This window comes from Centruroides vittatus, unplaced genomic scaffold, assembly GCF_030686945.1.
Source record: "Centruroides vittatus isolate TY-2023 unplaced genomic scaffold, ASM3068694v2 scaffold_3293, whole genome shotgun sequence".
Taxonomy (NCBI): Eukaryota; Metazoa; Arthropoda; class Arachnida; order Scorpiones; family Buthidae; genus Centruroides; species Centruroides vittatus.
Window position 1 is genome coordinate 1,111,181 of NW_027122702.1, and position 20,457 is coordinate 1,131,637.

At 26.9% G+C, this 20,457-nt stretch overlaps 1 protein-coding gene across 1 annotated transcript; it reads left to right on the plus strand.

Moving 5' to 3' along the window:
• The first annotated feature begins 2,156 nt into the window (after nucleotides 1-2,156).
• On the plus strand, nucleotides 2,157-19,708 carry ATPsynB (ATP synthase subunit b, mitochondrial). Its single transcript, XM_067286206.1, has 8 exons — nucleotides 2,157-2,284; nucleotides 5,062-5,104; nucleotides 7,151-7,310; nucleotides 7,390-7,581; nucleotides 12,621-12,746; nucleotides 17,647-17,724; nucleotides 17,806-17,907; nucleotides 19,485-19,708. Exons 1-8 carry the CDS (start codon nucleotides 2,257-2,259, stop codon nucleotides 19,545-19,547), a joined length of 792 nt encoding a protein of 263 aa, XP_067142307.1. The 5' UTR covers nucleotides 2,157-2,256; the 3' UTR covers nucleotides 19,548-19,708.
• The last annotated feature ends 749 nt before the right edge of the window (nucleotides 19,709-20,457 follow it).

Below are 20,457 nucleotides of genomic sequence, written 5' to 3' on the forward strand. Positions count from 1 at the left end.
GTGACGATGTAACAATGAATAATTGTTCGTTCTTAGTGTCAATTGGAGGAATAAAAGTTTCCTTGCAAATAATTATACGTTTCTGATAAATGGAAACCGCACGCTCGTACTTTTTGCAATAGAATGCTCTTTTATTGTAACTATAAAGAATTTGATGTGTTCAATTTTTCGTGAGAGAAAAATAGGAAATGTTAATGTACTGTACTTTTGCAAATTTTTACATTCGAAAAATGCTTTCGAATAGTACAATCAAAATACTAGTTTTACTCACTTCTATTTTTGTTTAAATCGCAACTTTTCTTGTCTAAAAAACTATATTTAGTTGGAATTTTCACTATTTATACTTATCCATTGGCATTATTCGTTTACTTCTTACTAATCTGTGGGATTATCCGACAAATTCGACAGTCGCTTTAGACGGATGAAAGAAACGAAAATTTGTTTTCATGATAAAAGTCCTCGCGTTAATCTCCGTTGAATTAAGCCGATTACTCCCTAAAATGAATCGTTCTTTATAAACACGTGGATAAATAAGATTTCGGTAACGTATATTGTTAGTTTTCATTCAGATTGAAAATTGCATTCTGAAGTGATTTAATTAACATTAAGATATTCTAAAATATGGAGATATTTTTATAAATATTTGTTTAAACTTAACTATTGATCTCATCCAATAGCTAAATTTACCTATAAAGTAGATTTTATGGGAAATTTTACTTTGTCTTAGATTCAAGTTCTATGTTCGAAATCTGTAAAGAATATGTGTTTAAAAGTTTAAACATTTATTAAAAACAATAACTGATATTTTCAAAAATTATAAAAATAACAACGAGTGTTCAAGAAAAGCGCTTGAAGCTAACTACTTCCATTTTTACTGGATGATAAAGTCTCATATATATATCGAGGAGTTTTAATTCAAGCAAGAACTACTTCCATACATACATACATACCCTCACGCTCATAATCCAAAAAGGGTGAGCCAAAGGCAAAAGAAGATTACAATCTTAGAAACTATCCATTCGGCAACTTTTTCCGCACCTTCCCGTCTAGGAAGAATTACGTCCAAAAACATGAGTTTTCTATTAGCAGAAAATTCGCTCTGTTAACAAAAAATTTGATACTTTTTATTAAAAAATAACAGAAAACCTAGAAGCTGTAATGCTCACCTAATGAATAAACGCATACATGATATACTTACTTGTAGCTTTCATTTTAGCAACCATATAACCCTACAGTTAATCTAATACGAAGCGGTTGTGATGTCGAGAATCTTTTCGATCCGAAAGATCGGATCGAAAAAATCTAATACTGCATCGCTGCAGTATCGTCTCACTCTGCGTGACCTATCACAAATACATTTGTTTATTTTGGCTGGTTTGCTCAATGGTTCAGTATACACGTGTTTAGTCTAATAGAGACCTCTCATCAATTTCCTTTTCATCATTTGTTACCTTTGAGAAAATGCCTCAATAAATAACTAGGAAAGTCCGCAAACCAGCTTTAGCCAAATTTTCGGAAATTTTGGAATCTATAAGCGCGGTGAAAAGGAGACTGCATAAACACAGGAATTCTATCAACCTGCCCAATTTATAGCGGCTTCTGAATTATCTTGCATTTGTGCTTGTAGCTTTAATGTTTTTGATATTTCAAATGTAATTTTGTTGTCACTGTTATTCATTTAGTTTTAATGCTAGTATTTTATATGACTTATTTTAAATGTTCGAACATAGCATATCCCGTATTCGAGTGGTGAAGGAGCGCTCCTGTCCCTCATCACTTGGCGCCCGATTTTGGGCCTGGAAGAATTCATAATGTACTTGATTTTTAAAAAGGCCATCTTAGTGTCCACAAGGCGAAAAATTTTTTTAAAAAGCCTTCGATTATTAAACTAATAGCACTTCAATAGGGATCAGTTTCTCAATAAAGACTTCCCAGAAGGCATTTCCTCGTCAGATCGCCATTGTATCACCTTGCCGTACACGAATAAAACAACCAAACCACAGATTGATTAATTTTTTTAAAGTCGTCAAAATTTCATCCTCCGATTATAATTATAATCCTTTTGTTTGTAAAAATAGCATAAAATAATTAGCATTAATAATTATTACGGCTTATAACATCAATAATCCGTAAAATTTTTATTTTCTCTATTATAGTTGGCAACAATGCTTTACACGAAACAGCGCCATTAATTACGGTGGCAACTTCTATAACTAATAGAAGGTGAAGTGGGTAAAACATTTTTTTGGGGTAAAAATGCTTTCTAGAGCCGTAATTGCCTCCAGTAAGTGAAAATAAACAGCCAATTTTACTCTATTAACATTTAAACATTATATAATAATAATAAGATAAATAATTAAAACAATAAAGTAACTTAAACACTTGCTCAGATTGTAGGACTAGGACTAATATTTTGTATATTATTAGAATTTGTATAGGATTTTTAAATGTTAAGGATGATTTATATTTTTACTAATGTTATAAAATAGTCAAATGATTTAATACCTTATTTTCAAACAAGTGCTGTTAAAATATATTTGATTGGCTTCATCACAATTTCTCAAAGTAAATATCTGAAAATTAATTTTAATGGGTAAGATGTGAACTCTGAATGATGGATTTGCTACATCCCAGAGTTACAGACATCCTGTACAAGCGAAAAGGTCAATGGAACTGTACTCGTGTGTGACCTTTGCTTACAAAGGTCGGTTTTTACTGTGAATTGGTATACTGCCTATACTCTGCGTTCTGTGTTCCGTCGACTCTCTGCAGGTAGTCGTATGCTTCGATGCTTGCTGTCACTCGCGCCTTGGTACTTGTGTTGGGCAAGCTCCCATGCTCCCTAAAACTATAATAGTGAGTACTTCAGGCTAGTTGACAACTCAAAATATTGGCGTAGTCACATGGGCTAAGTAATAAATGCAAATAGTTATAGTTAAATGCAACAGTCTTGGCAGAGCAATGCAACTTCCTGTTGCATGCAACCTGGGATTAGACTATGGTTCCTTTGACTTTTTTGCTCCTTTGTTTATAGTCTACAACTTTAGTATGGTCCCAACTGTTTCATTCAGAAGTGTAATTGTTCCACTTAATTTGGGTGCATTAATTAATGAACTAGTGTAGTGAATTTTTTAACTTCTTTACATTCACATTTTGTATTTAGTTCAAAAGTATAAATATTGTTTTTTTTCTTTAATTTAGTTTGGTAGATGGATGTGCAAATATGAATATATTTCCTTCTTTTTAAATTTAGCCTTGTAGATGGATTTGCAGATGTACAAAACAAAGAATGTAAATTACAATATATATTGTTTAGTTTGAAAATCAATTAATAATAAACAAATGCTTTTAGCCCACGACTATAAATTGGATAGAGTTAGATAACCTAAATAAATAGGACTTAACAATTGGATGGCTTATCACACCAAGGCTGCCAGAAAGAAGGACTAGATCTTTAATAAAAAAGTTAGTCTTTAATAATCATATTCAAATTTAGGTAAGTATGCATTTCGGGTACAGGACCCCTCATCAGCTTACAAACACATGGCACAAACGTAATAAATTCTTTCTGTTGGCCTTGGTGTGATAAGCCCTCCAATTGTTATTGTATTTAGGTTATTTAACTCTATCCAATTTTGAAAATCAATTGTTATGAAATTCTGCAAATAATTTATGTTTAGGCTTACATGCAACAGAAATGTACGTTGTAGCTTTCATAAATATCATTTTTTTATAAAATACTTTTGTTTTGTAATTTTTGCAATGATTCCTTTTTAAAACTTTTGCCAACATATGAGAAAGCTGTAGTGGAATATGATTGATTAAATTTTAGAGTTTGAAGCTGTGAATAAATTGCTCTTTTTGGGTTGTAAAAGCTTCCTATCAAACCTTAACTATATTAGATATAATTTTTAAATAACTTATTTTATTTCAGCGAGCAATTATTTATTGTGATGTCGTCACAATGCCAGACTGCAATTTTTAATCATATTTTTAATTCATTTAATTTAAAATATATGCTCTCCATCTCAAATTAGTATTGGCTTGCCCCTGTATATCATGCTTTTTCTTTAACAATAGAGTCGTGCTGGTCATCTGTAAGCTTTCCATATCTGATCTCATCTTTCATCTATCTAACTCTATTCTTGAGATTAAGGAAAGACAAACAGATGGATGACAGTGGGGATTTATAGGTCTACAGTTTTTTCAAATTGCAGCCCAATTATGCAAAATGTGTTTGTTACAAGTGCTTTTTTAGAGAGGAAATTTGCCTACTATAATAATGAAAGATATAAATTATTATATTATCTTTTCTTATATATACTCTTTAAATTAAAAGTTTAAAATATATTTTTATTTTAAAGAGCTACTGAAAACATATAAAAATAAATTTACTTTCATATAACAGTATACCATTATACTATTAAAGGTCTGACAGATGACTTTATGTTAAACATTGGAATTTTTAATAAAGTTTTCAGAATGAAAGTGATTAGACTGTAAAATTAAAAAATTAAAAATTAGTTAAAATTTTAAAAAATTTGTTCATTAATAATAATTTGGTCTTATAAATTTACACGTAATAACTGAAAAATGTTATGAAACAATACAGTATTTATATATAATAGTTATGTTAAAATTTTTCTTAGAATCTTATTTCTATATTGTATAAAAAAAAATTAGATTGTTGTAAATTTTCTAAATGCAATATTTGATTTTTCTAAACTTCTGTGGACTTAACTATGCTCAGTTTCATTATACAAGACATGCTTATTTATATAAAAATATTTGTTTTACTTTCTATTACTCTGAACCAAAGGTTCTCAGACAATTACTTTCTGTGGTTGGACCTATATTTCTCTGCATTTGATATGATGTAATTATAAGATTATATTAAAAGTATCAATGAAATGATTGTTACCTGTGGTGCTACATTCTAAAGTAGAATCATTGTTGGTTTTCTGTATGTGTTTGATATTATAAAAATATTGTTTTACTCTGAAAATATATATAACTTTTTTTATTTATTGCATTAAATTTAATATCAATTTGTAATTTTAGGGCATCTTCCCTTTATTGTAAGGTTTCCTAATAATTATGTTAGGTGAGTAAACAAAATTTATTTATGTAAGTTGATAAACTCATTATGTATTATAAATTATGTTCAAGTTTAATAGTTGACTGATATTGTTGTTTAGAATTTAATGTATAAAATTAGTTACATTTACATATACAGAATTTTATAAATTCAAATGTTTTTAATGAATTTTATCTGATTCAAAAGTTTAGTTAAAATGTGTTTTATCATCTTTAATTTTAAAATATTTAAATTATTATTCATTTTATATATTTCAGCCAAGTTTTGAAAGAGTAAAAGAAGTCACACTTTAGATATATTAGTCTTGTAAATATTTTACAATTTTTATGAAATTCTTGTTAGTATGTTTACTATATAACTCTTCTAGAAAATATTTTTGTTAAAGATTTTTTTTATAAGATTAAAGGTTTATTCATAAATTAAAAATAAAATAATAACATTAAAATTAATTCATCAAACATAAAACATGAAACAGTCTGCCAATCAAAATGTTTAGCAGTTATTTGTTTTAAGCATTTTGAAAACTTTATTTTATCCTGGAAAGTATTTAACACAAAATGATGAAGCGAGTTTTGTTTTTGACAGTTTTATGTTAAATCCTTCTGAAGGCGAAAAAAAAGTTCTAAACATAATTAAGCTTAACTGTTGAGCATCTGTCTGGGAAGCTGTTTTTATGTTTAAAACAAAATAATTAATTTACTATTATTACATAAATAAGAAGAAATTTCTAATTTGATAAAATTCCATTTGTTTATTCATAAATTGTATTGCTAATAGAACGATTCATTTGAGTAAAATTAATCTGATAGCTCATTTCACAGTCTTAATAATAATTACAATCTTTGTTAAATATATGTAACTTAAATTCCATATTTAAAGTTTTAAATCTGTGATTGATTAAAGAAAAATTATCATTAATTTAAGAAATACAAGCATAATTCATGGACACACTACAGTTTACTAGAAATAATTTAACATTGGTTTAATACCGTCATTTATTTGCCTCTGTAATTGATACTAAACTGAAGAGCATCAAGCAATATAATTAAACATAGTAATGTGTAAATTGAGTTTGAAAATCATATAGTTCAGATGCAAAGCAGAATTATACATTTGGTAATACACAGATATAGAAGTATTCTCTATTTAATATTTATGGAGATCTGCTCACAAATATTCAGTAACATTTTACAAGGAGAGTATTATATTGAGGTTTGACTATTTCTGAATAAGTAACTAAAACTTCAAATTTATCATTTTATCCAATTCAGCTTATAAAAAATAATGAATTTTATTTTATTTTAAATCTACTTATGTTATTATATTTAAGTTTTATTACATTATTTATAATTAATGTAAATCTTTAAAATTATTTTTGATGTTTTTTAAATATTTATCTTATCTTGGATTATCATCAATGTTGTTTGGTGTTTTATTATTATTATTTTAAAACAAATTGCTATTTAAATTATTTTATAAATGATATGTACTGTATATTCTCTAAATTTCAAATATTATGGAATTCTGTATTACATTAGAATTTAATTTAAATTAAACTGTTTGAAGGTCAGATTATTGAATGTTGGATAATAGGAAAAACAAGACAAATCATAAATTTACTGGAAATCCAGTATAAATAAAAATCGGATTTATTAATAATAATTCAATTGCAACAATTACTTTTTTTTACTGTTTTCACTTGATGTTTCTTCAAACAGTAAAGTTATTTTAAAGAAAATGTAATTACAGAAATGAAATACAGTAACACTATATACAGAATACACATAAGTCACTAGCACACATGAATAAAATGAAGTTCTACTGATGATTTTATATGTACAGACAGACATTTAACAGCAGAGCAAATGGGAAAAATTGTATAGATGTGCAGCATAACATTTTTAATAACACATTACATGATTATATTGGATAAACAATACTCTCTTGTATTTTAAAATTTTGAAAATCGTATTTTATGAGTAATGTTATGATTTTGAATTTATACATGTTTGTATTCTTGTAACATGCCTATATCCTTATAATTTTGAATAGTGTTATTAGAGTTGCAAGTACCCAAGTTGCTCAAAATCAACAGAAATCATCTGCAATTGTGGAAGGTCCTGAAAGAGACTTAGTTAATTTTCCACGACCTACTAGAAGAATATATGGAGGTCCTGTTAGATTTGGATTTATTCCAGAGGAGTGGTTTGAAGTTAGTGATTTTTTTGTAATGTATAATTGAGCTAAAAGATATAATTAAGATAGTATAATTAATTTTTTATTTTATCTAGTTTTTCTACAAGAAGACTGGTGTAACAGGACCTTATGCATTTGGTATTGGCTTAATAACTTACTTGATGTCAAAAGAAATTGTTGTAGCAGAACATGAATTTTTCTGTGGTGTATCTCTTGCCATTATATTTACTACTTTCATTAAAAAGTTTGGACCAAAAATTGCAGAAACATTAGATAAACGTATAGATGTAAGTAAATTTTTTTTATTAACAGTTTATCATAAAGTCTAATTTATTTAAAGAAAATGTGTTTCTTTATATAATTATTATTCGTATGATTGAGCCATTATGTTAATTAATATTCATAAAATAAATTTATAGACATGTTCTAAATATTTTTTCTGATATTTTTCATAAAAGAAACATCTAAATTTTTCCTTTGTTGGATATTTGCTAAATTTTTAATGCAAAAGGTCATATTAAAAATTAATATTTGCAAGAAATATGAATAAAATCAGAAACTGCTAGGTCATTACAATAAATATATATTCAAAGTAAAGAATTACAATAATATCAGATATTAAAATTATTCTTATAAATTTTTTAATTGAGACAGCATATCTGTATTGTTTATTATTATTATTATTTTTTTAATTTTTAATATTTTAACTTGGGTTTTTGTTCTTAACATTAATGTATGGTTATTAAAAGATGTTGTTGTGGAAACTGTTTTCTACAAATATTTGATGAATAGAATGATAGGTTTTCAAACTAGAAAATTTTATAAATTTATGTTGTTTCTTGAAACAAACTATTTTCTTATATAAGAGTTTGCTATATAATATGATGCCAATAATTACAAATACAAGATTATAAAATTGTAGGTTACTAATTAGGAAATTAAATTTTTATCAGTTTTTAATTGTAATAAGCTGTTGTATATCATAGTTTATTTGTATCGTTTCTGACATTACTTATTGAAAAAATTCCAAACCTTAATAACAGCAGATCTGTACAGATTATGTTAATTACTACTTGGTAGGTTTACGTTTTTATCAATACAAATGACATTGAAAATTGCAGTTGTAGAAAATAATTATGTTAAACATATCTGCTACATCAGTCTAGGTTTAATATTGATAATTCTCAAAAATGTAATTCCAAAATTTTTTAGAATTATCTAAAAAAATAGAATATGTGTAAATAATTTAACCAGAAATATTCTTGTAAGATTATAGTATTTTTAAGGTATTATTTGGATGTTGGTGAATGTGTTATGCAATGGTAAAAGCAAGTTATGTTTAGAGAGTATGATGTTATGGTTTCAATTTTTGTAATTAATCATACCAATATACAGGTTACATTACAAAAATTAAAATTTTATCAATAATCAGCTATTATATATTTTGATCAAAATTGAGTTGTCGTCTAAACTTCACAAAAAATTTTTGTTGTAATGTTTATTACCTTGTTAAAAATTTTTAGCTATATTAAAATGAAACAATAAAATTTAATATTACTCAAATTCTAATTTATTATTATATTTTAAGCATAATTTTCAGTTTTTACAATACTGTTGTATAGTAGCCTTAATAATCAGATAAAATATATGTATCTGATTATTAAGGCTAAGATATTTAGACAGTAAAAATCATACAAATGGTTTGAAAACTATATAGCTTATATGATTTTTAGTGCCTAGATGTCCTAGCCTTAGAGATTATTAAAAGTGCAATTTATCTTAAGTTGAATATTTTTATAAAATTTAATAGGATTTTTTTTCTTTTAGAAAAATCAATTTTTAAAGAATTATTATATTATATTAAATAATAATTTACAAGATATTAACATGTCTATGTCCAGAAAATGCACTGCTTTATTGCTGTGTTGTTCCAACTCTATAGTGAGGTTGTACGTATTGTTATTCATCTGTTGTAGGAACGAACTGACGTCCGCATCTTTCCTCCATAATATTAAGACGTCATCCACATATCTTCTATATAACAGGATGCTTTTGCTGAACCTTGGAATTACTGCCTCCTCCAACTTTCTCACAACCAATTCACAAATGTCACCTGATACGGCGCTGCCCATGGGTACTCCCTTCCCTTGTGCGTACGTGGTTCCTCCGAATTGAAACAACGATCCATAGCAGATTAAATGCGCTAGCTCCAATATTTGATCATGCAATTCTCCATCATTCACTAGCTGTAGTAAGTAAATGATGGTGGTGGATAAAGCAGCGGCACCCACTCGGAAGATAGAGACGGCTATGCATAACCTTCTTACACCCCATTTAAAAGGATACCAGTATGCAGTAACAAGCGCGGCAGAATTAGTGGAGGAGATCAAGGGGGTAAACAGTCCAGAACACATCTCAGTATTGGATTTCCGTGCGCTTTACCCTTCAATCGAATTACCACCGTGTTTTTGTGCTGTTAGGGACTTTTTACTACAGCTAGTGAATGATGGAGAATTGCACGATCAAATATTGGAGCTAGCGCATTTAATCTGCTATGGATCGTTGTTTCAATTCGGAGGAACCACGTACGCACAAGGGAAGGGAGTACCCATGGGCAGCGCCGTATCGGGTGACATTTGTGAATTGGTTGTGAGAAAGTTGGAGGAGGCAGTAATTCCAAGGTTCAGCAAAAGCATCCTGTTATATAGAAGATATGTGGATAACGTCTTAATATTATGGAAGATATTAACATCTTATGAATACTTCTAATACTTATTATTATAATACATATAAAGGGATTGTGCTGCATAGAGCCAAAATCTCTACTTAGTGATATTTTTATTAAAGTGGCAATAAAAATATACTGGTGATTGCAAGTGGTGATAAAACCCTAGTCCACTTGTTTCGACATTCAGCGTAAAATTGAATCACAAATCACACTTCAGGAAAAACAGCAAAAGGTTGAGCTTCTGTAAATGAGAGTCCCTCACACCATACATCTAGCGATTTCATGACGTCACACAGCAAGTTTAGGAAGAAAATTAGGAAGTGATGCTGAGAACTGAAGGCAGTTTTGTGCAATGCCACCCAGTGTTTCCAGATTTGGATTTTTTATTGACTGACAAAAATTTTGGGGAAGTTTTTGGGATGACCTTTTTCACTTTGATCTTTTTTCAGTAGACTAAAACAAAAATTTTGACATGACAGAACCTGTTAAATACTGTTTAAACATTGTGATCAAATGTGTTATTTAAAGTTATTCAGTAAAAAATTATTCAAAAATGATTCCTATTGCTAGCAAGGGGAGGATCAGGCATTTGGGTCTCCAATTCGAACAAAACTTGGTGAGCACATAGCCTTAAGCACAAACAGCTCATCCAAGTAATAGAATCACTTCTCAAGCATTTCCAAAAATTGGGCCTCTGAAATTTAGTGTTTGGCTTATAAGTCTTTGGGAGTTTCAAGTCTTTAGCCAAGTGAATAAGATGCTAGGCACTGGAGCTAGATGATGTAGGTTTGAATTTTTAGAGTTTTGGTTTAGTTTAGTTAATTTTGTGTGTAACTTTATTATTTTACTGCATCATTATTATTATTATTATTCCTCACGTTTAAACCTTATAAAACAAGATTAAAAATTGTGATGTCATTTCCTGTTTAGAGAAAACAAGCCTTTGTAGATTTAACTCTTTTATGTCGTTAAATAAAACATTTATTTTCATATATTTTACATGCTATGTTCTCACAAACGAGTAAGCTTCAGACATTACTGCACATGGACAAAAAAGACAAATGAAATGAAAATAGGGTAGCAAGTTGAAGCGTTTTATAATTGTTAATATTATGGACAATATCTTCACGTGCTTATGTTTGTTATGTTTCAAATAATTACAATACCACCATATCTGAAAATAAATATGAAGAAAATTTTATTTAATAATGTAAGAGTTAAATCTACAAAGACTTGTTTTCTGAAACAGGAAATGATGTCACTTATTTGATGTCAAATAACAAAATAACAATTTTTAATCTTTTGTTTCATAAGCTTAAAATGCTTGAATAATGCAATAAAATAATGTTACACAAAAATAAAACTAAACTAAAATTTCGACGAATCAAACTTAAATCAGCTAACTGTAGTGCTTAGTACTTTATTCACTTATCATCACCACTCTTGGATATGAAACTTTCAAGAGCTTACAAGCTATAAATTTTCAGAGGCCCATTTTTTGGAAATGCTTGAAAAGTTGGTTTATTATTTGGACAAAGAGTTGTTTGTGTTTAAGGCTGTGCGCTCATGAAGTTTTGTTTGAATCAGAGACCCTGAACGTCTGGCCCTCTCCCTGTAACTGACAGTTTAACTTTTTTGCTTTCAAGTTACTTTTGCTTTCCAGACACCAAACTGATCAGGCTACCAGCATCTGCATTAATTCGTAAGTAAAACAGGTGGCAATAAATAATTTGAAGTGGCAAACAAAATTTAAAACTGGAAAAATTGTGGTGGTAATTTTAAATTTTCCAGTGCAATCACTGTATATAAATATGTATAAAATATTTACTTAATATATAATGTTCTTAGCATAATACTTATTAATATATTATAAATATAAATTATTATAATAATTTTTTATAGCTATGTTTTGTTTTTTTTTTTTTTTTGATTCTTCTATAGTTTGTGAAACATATACAAATTAATACAACACATGATTCTATATGAATTATTTAAAGTTTTGATTATCACTATTACATTAAATTATTTTTTATTATTAAAGAGTTAGAACGACGATTTTTAGGTAAAACATTTATAGCATTTAACATCAACTGAGCATGTATAACAAGTGAGTAAAACTAAGGAGGACTTTCTTAAATAAATAAAAAAAGACAATAATGGTTTTATCTATAAAATTCTAAATCAAATTATGAAATCTTTCGTAACATGTGAAGATTTAATTGTTCAAGTTTTATAGTTATGAACTGAAATTTGTAGGAACAAGTTTATAGGATTTAAGTAAAACTAACAGTGCATTGGTTTATGATTCAGGATTTAATAGATATGGATCTTAGACTAATTGAGTACCAATTGTAAGAATCTTAATTCAATAGTTATTGAGTTTGGTTAAAAAATACATAGTTCATTTTTAAACTAATGAAGTGATGCTTTATATGTTATTTAATAATATAAAAAATATTAAATTTTTTTGCATAAATGAAATTTAAACTATATACTTTATATTTTTATTGTTTATTACTAATCATGTTACTTTTAAAAATATATCACAGTTAATTTTAAAAAATGTTAATTTAATTATTATTGTTTTGAATTTTATAGCAATATGAAGCCGAGTTAAATGATACAAAAAACAATGCCATGAAAAGCTATGAAGATGCTATTAACAATGAAAAATTAGAACAGTGGCGAGCTCAAGGACAGAAATATTTGTTTGATGCTAAAAGAGTAAGTTTAATAATTTATTTTATTGAAAAATAGACAATTATTTTTATTTTTAAATATTATATATGTTTTTTTAACACTAACTACATGTGATAGGATTTTTTTTTCCTCAGTCTAATATCAAATAATAAGATTAGACTTTGCTGAGATTTTTCATATTGTTTAAAAAACAATGATCATTTACTTTGATGTAGAATTGTTGTAATGTAATTGCCTACTCTATTCTATTGTGGCATTATGTAGAATATGTAATGCCACAATAGAATATAACAAAGTTAATCTGAATTATATTTTATAATTTTAATTTTTTTAACAATACCACTTAAATTTTAAAATAATCTATTAACAACTTTGTGTTTCTGACTCCATATTATTATTGATGTTGAATGCTTGTTTCAGGTAAGATAAATAATCTGTTAACTAAAATTTTGGGAGAATGGTTTCTTTCATGAGGAACATAGTTCTGTTCTTAAAATAGAACATTCATACTCATCATTTTAAGTACTGTTTATGCGACATGAAATTGAAAGAAAGAAACTGATTTAATATGGAATTGTCTTTGAGTTTTATGTATTTGTTTTTATTTTATCCGTTAAAGGTTCTATATTGATGCAGGGAGAAAATCTGTTGTTGCATGACATTTCCTAATTGTAAACAAAATAAATAAATTTTATAAAAATTGAAATTCTTTAAAAAGAATTTTTCTATTCAGAAACATTGCACTTGAACTTATCATCACAAAATTGCTTTACAAATCTTAATATTTGCTTGGAGGGTAAATATTTCTTCTTTCCATTTACTAAATAATGGATTTATCCATGACACTTTTTTAAAACAAATAAAATTAAGTATGCAAATTCAAAGCTTAGAATATTTATTTTTTTATGAACTTATCATATAGGAAACGTTTGAGACAACAGGAATGAATTTCAAGTTTATTGATATTAGTTACAAGAAAATACATTTTGGGTGTCTGTCACAATCTGTAATATGGTACTTGTTATATTTATGATATTAAGTACTAAATACATAAGAACTGATGATGGGCATCAGTTCTTATGTATTTAGTACTTAATATCATAAATATAACAAGTACCATATTACAGATTGTTTTAAAATTTATCATTGCACAATTATAAATAATATTTTCTTGTATTTTTCAAAAATGTGTGATAAGTCTGTAACAAAGCAAAGTTTCAATTCTAAGCTTTGAATTTAAAACTGAAATTGAAACAGAACAAGAAGCTAGAATAACAACAATGAAGAACACAACGTTTTTATATTGGAGTAGTCAGTTCATTTTTTGAATGTTTCTCACCTGAGTCACTAAGGAGGGTCTTTTTTCAGGCCCACAATGGGATGGCTGGGTAATAAAAGGTCTGACATATTCAGGACACATTACAGTAAAAAATTCCTGGAGTTCTTTGACTATATTTAATATGGAATAGTAAGCTGACAACTTTATTATCTTACTTATCCAGTTGGCTTGTAGTAATTAATCATTGCTACATTTTTCTTGGATATAGAAAAAATATAATAATAATAATAATAATTTCAAATAATAGTCATTTTATTACTAACTAATTATATTGTTTTAGTTGAAAAGAGGTTTGTGTGGAATATTTTTAAATTAAAATTGATGAAATGAACTTAAACAATTTCTTTTATTCTATTTATTTATCTAATTTACAATAGGTAGTGCTTCATAAAGCAAGGAATTACTGCACCTTCCCAAACAATAACCCCAAAGATAAAGCAATAACAATAATAAAGTAAAAGATACAATAAAATATAACTAGTAATAACAGAAAATAGACACAAAAAGATTAAAAAATAAATGGTATAAAAGTAATTAAAAACTAATAAATTAAGTTAGGTCTACTCTTTGTTTATGTAACTTTTTAATGGAGAAAAATTAATACTAAAACTATTCTTACATCCAGTTCCAAGTACTTTTGAGCTTCTAGGCTTATGAAAACTTTGTGTTTGGAAGGATAGTTTTGTGTAGTAAAAAATATGCTAAAATTTGAAGTATATATCACTGTGATGTACTATACTTTGAATGTTCAAATTGCACCATTAGAATATTAAAAAATATCTGTTTCTTACCTAAATCAGTGTAATAATCTGATGAGATGAAATGTCTCAAAAACATTTGATTTTTTTCTGTACTTACCTGATTGTTCTGTTGGAGTCATATATATCTGAACATGTTTATCTAATATCTTAACTTTCCTCTTATTTTCTGAATAAATGAATTTTAAACTATTATTAAGCAAAAATTAAGCAGTGGCTATAATAATTTAATAATATAAATTAGTCTGATTTTTAAAGTTTTCATCACTATATTAATATTTCTTTTTAATTTTTATGTTTATATAAAAGTAAAAATATCTCACAGAAAGCTGCTGTTTTTTAATTTCATGTTATTTGCAAATTAGATTTGTGAAAAATTTGCAAAACTTTATGATGATGATGTGAGGACGTAATCATTTTCCAATAAGCTTCCTTGCTAATCAATATTCCTGTCTGTTAATATGAATGTGAATTATTTATTGATAAAAGTTTCGTGTAAAATCATTGATATAATTTTCCTGTATACTTGTTTTTAAGAGTTAGAAAAAAAGAAAGCCTTAAGATGTAGAATCAATCATATAATAAGTGTAGAAAAATTGTGTAATTTTCATAGTTGCAGCTGAATAATTATTTATGCTCCAGTTGACATTTTATTGAGCTTGTTCTGCAAAAAATGACAGCTTTTTATTTAAATTTTTTCTGGACAAATATCTTTTGTAAAATTATCATTTATATTGTTATACTTTATAAACTAATCTGTTGATTGCATTATCACTTCATCACTAATCATTTTGATTTAAGTTATCAAATGGCCTCAAGTTTTATCATATGTAATTAGAGCCAAATGATTGCCATAATGTGTCAGGCTATTTTTCTGTTGCTTTTAATAATTAGCAATCGTTTGGCTCTAATTAATAATGTCGGGTTTAAGATGTTTATATGTATATCATCTATAATGGTTTATCTGAGAAAACACTCATCTTTCTTTACTGTTGCTATAAAAAATAGTTATTTAATACCAATCTTTTCTTTTTTTATATGAGTCTTTAAATGTTTATGATGATTAAAAAATTGAAAACTGAAATGATGATGATCTCTCTGATAATAATGATTATGCTGTCAACATTAATGAACAAGATGGAAGGCATATCTTTATTATTATATAATAATCTACTTGGTAGATGTCATTAGGGATAATATTCAAGGAAGAAAGGCAGTTATATGCTACATTTTCTTTAGTTTTTATTTTGTAATTATTATTTTTTTATTGATTAATACTGCTCAGTTTCTCAACTTCTTTATGTAAATTTTTTTACAAATAACCATGAATATGAATCTGTTTCTTGCCTGTAGCCAAGAACTTGTTGGTTTAACTAGGTATCAGGCTGTGCTATTTAGAATTGGTTATGGTATTAAGCATAGAGTGATTAGTTATTTATATTCTTTTCCATTGAAGTAACTAATTTCTTTTAATTAAGAGCAACAATAATAATTATTTCCGTAATGAGAAGTTAAATAGTCATTTCTTGAATGGTCTTAACCTAATTTAAATGTCGGACAATAGTAAATACTGCTACTCAACATGATTAATTCTTAAGAAATAGCATTTATTGTTTAAAATGAAATAAAAATTTCTAATGTAGACATTTAAAGTTTTAAGTCTAATTTGATTTATTTAGGAGCTTTAATTTAATTTAACTTAAGCATTTTATTTATTTGGTCATAGAATCGTTTCATTGTCAAATTGTTGAAAAAATTATAAAAATAAAATGCTTTTAAGTATAATTAAAACTTGAAGAACATTATTGGAATAGGGCGACATGTCATTAAAAATGAAGTGGCAATCTATTATTAAGAAAGAAAGGATATTGATTGTTGAGTTACATCTGTTACTAGAAGATTTATAATACCTTATTATATAATATTGAAGATATAGAATAGATAAATTTAGAAAATTAAAGCAAAAATGAAATAAAGTTCTCTATCATTACCAAAGTAGAAAATTAATTACTAGATAACCATAGATTTTCAAATGAATGGACAAACAACTAGAAAATAATTTAAAATTATCAAAATTAGTAAATGATAGTGGATCACATGCACTCACAGATCCAAAATTTAAGGTTGGACACAATTGCTAGCAGCGATAGCTATAAAAAGTCATTGAGACAGTCTGTAACAAGCCATGATGTTGTGAGTGCCCAATCATAGTTCAAGGTGGGCATATTCCATACTGACAGGTCTCTCTATCTGGGTATTAGTAAACACTTCTATGTCCAACTGCTCTATCTATTACTCTTTTTTTAACAAAGACTTACTTTTATTGCTTTGATTTGTAAAATTCTACAAGTTGTTGTCTATTACCCTGTGTTAGAAATCAAGTAATACAGTTCTTGTCATATTTGTCTGCATTCATCTACTGTAAAGTTCTCTCTACTTGTATACAAATGTTGTCTGTCTTCAAGTTTTGGACATGTATTTATCACAAATAACACAATCTGTGAGAAAACAGGTGATATTTACTGCAGACTGAAAGTATTGCAATATATTTTCAACAATAAATTATGATTGTCTTTAATGATAAGCAATTATTGTCAGTTGTTTATTAAAATTTTAGTATTATATAATTTAATATAATAAACTTTGGTAAAGAGCTATGTTAAGTAGTTTACAGGAAATTATAGTTAATATTTTCAATTTTTAAACTTTATTTAACAACTAATTGCATTTTATAATTCTTTTTGTTAATTAATTGTAAATTAAATAACATATTAAATAGTACCTTAATCTCATCACTAAATATATTCTTTCTCATATTTTTAATCAGGAAAATGTACATTTGCAATTGGAAGCCGAGTATAGAAAGCGATTGATGAATGTTTATGAAGAAATAAAGAAACGTCTGGTACGAATGTATCCTTGATATTTTCTTAACATAAGATAATTTCATTTATATTATCTAAAATGAGTTTTATTTTCTAATCAGGATTATCAGTTGGAAATGCAGAATGTTTCCAGACAATTTGAACAGAAACACATGGTTAATTGGATAGTGAATAGTGTAATAAAAAGCATAACACCCGAACAGGTACATAAATTTTCTTACATTTATTTGGAAAAAATGCAAGCGATAGTAATAGATGTAATGCTGTTGTTGAATATTACAAACCATAAATCCATGAAAAAAAATACTTGAAAACATTCTTGACATAAAAATACTAATTAACAAATTTTTACATTTTTATTGTTTTATAATATATAAGTCCAGCAAAATATTTTTGTTTGTTTTATTTGTTGTGGGTAGACTATTTTTTATGTTATTAACAACCAATAATCTAAAGTTTATAAAGTGCAATCAAAATATAACACAATTTTTTCAATAATACTTTTTGTCCTGCAGACACTAAGACTTTTTTTTCATATAAGGCCTAACCAACTGAGTTTGGTTAGGCCCATTATGAAGCAGTAAGTGGTAAAAAACTGGATTTTATATGTCTGGGTCACCTATCCACAAAAATTTGAGGATCAGGCTTTGAATTCCCAGAATGCAGCTCATTGCTAGAGTTTTTACCACTTTAGCCATCCGGCCATCAATTTGACCATTTTTTAATGTTATTTATTTCAATTTTAATTCATTTACATAACATAAATTATATGAAATTATGTTTTGTTTCATCACTACCAATATAATTTCATTTCTGTTTTTATACTTTCATTCATTAACTGAAATTATAACAATTTTTAATATCAAATCATTTTGTCATAAAGATCTTTGAAAACATTTATTTCATTTTTGGTTTAGATTAAAATAAAAAAATATTATATAAAGTATTTCAGTTGAGCTTACAAGGAAAGCACTTCAGAAATTAAACTTCTAGAAGTTAAGGAACTTATTTGGAAGATTATCTTGTATCTAGTCTTTTCTCATCCTGAGGTGCTCTAAATTTTGAGTTGTAAGAATTGGGAAATATGTATTTTGTTCAAATGTTTAGATTAAAAATGGCAACTCGTAGGTTGAGAATGCAGCACAGTAAACTTGGTGCACAGCATGTAAACTTGGTGCTTAAAATTACATTATATAGCCACGAATAGTGTATTTATTTGTAGTGCTGTGCTATATTGCAAGAAACACACTGTCTAATCATGGGAGAAAAGGTTGAACTTTTCATGGCCACTCTCATATACAGATTTCCCAATCCTTGAAACTCAAAATTTAATGGACCTAACAATAGAAAATATGTACTGATATTTAGGGTAGGAAACTATGAATATCAGAATAGCTGGAAATTTTTTTAAATAAGTGCTTCAACTTCTAGAAGTTTAATTAATTTCTTGGATACTTTGCTTGTTAGTATAAAACTGTATATTTTTATTTGAATAAGACTAGAAAAATAAATTCAAGTAAGTTGAATGGAAGTTCGTACACAGTATCAAATAATAATTTTTGAAAATAAATCGAAAACACACAGTTTATATAAAAATATTGAAATCACACGTCACATTAATTTTATTTAGAGTGGAAGTTTTCAAGGCTACATTATGCAAACATTTTTAATTTATACTCCATACTTTTATTGTATTTTTAAAAAATTCTTTTTTAAATATTCAAGTTTATTGATGCAACAAAAATTATTATCTTAACGCAAGATATTTTTCTATTTCCAGGAGAAGGAGGCTTTGCAAAAATGTCTTTCTGACATCAAAGTTTTGGCCAGTAGAGCACAATAATAACAACAAAGAAAGAAAATAAAAGCTAAAAGAATGTAGATTGATAACATAGGGATGAAAGAATAAATATTTTAAAATTCTTTCAAAAATTTGTATAATTTTATTTCCTCGCAAAATGTATTTAAGAAATGAAGTTAAAATAAACAAATAATGGTACTAAATCTTTCTTGTATTGTTAGGGATTAAAAAAAACACTATTATTCCTACATTATAATTAGAAATTTTAATTATTTTATGCAAAACAAAGCAATTATCTATGGTATTAATTTTAAAATATATAAAATTCTACACGCAATATCAGCTCCTACAAATATTATTTACATTTAAAATACTTTAGAACAGAAAAAATAATACAGTATAATGCAAACTTTGGTATTTTTTTTTTTTATTTCTACAAACATCTTTGCTAACTAAGACATTCTCTTAAATCTAATTAAACCAGACAGATTCTCTTAAGCTTGGAAGCCAAACAAATAGGTTTAATTTAAATATAGATCAGAAAAATAATTTATTTTCTCCCCGACGTGTAGTAATTTATGTAAGATGTCTATTAAATTTCGATAATTTATTTAATCACCTTTTTTTTTAAAAAAAAAAAATAATTTATGGGTTTAGGATTGGGATCGATAAAACACACCGCCCCAATCCACGACGAAAACCAGCCGATCCACATTAATAATTTAAAAAATAATCATAAATATTTAATAAGGATTTAAATCACGTTCATTATAGTTTATGAAAATTGAATGGACCACCCGAATTTTTCTTTTTATTATTATTTTATTTTATTTTTTTCATTATCATCACGTTGATAACGATCGATAAGGAGCGGGGTTGATAATGACTTTTAATTGAGATTCGACCCGAAGGGGGTTTTTCCAAAATTGTAGTCGCGTAACGAATTGTCGAG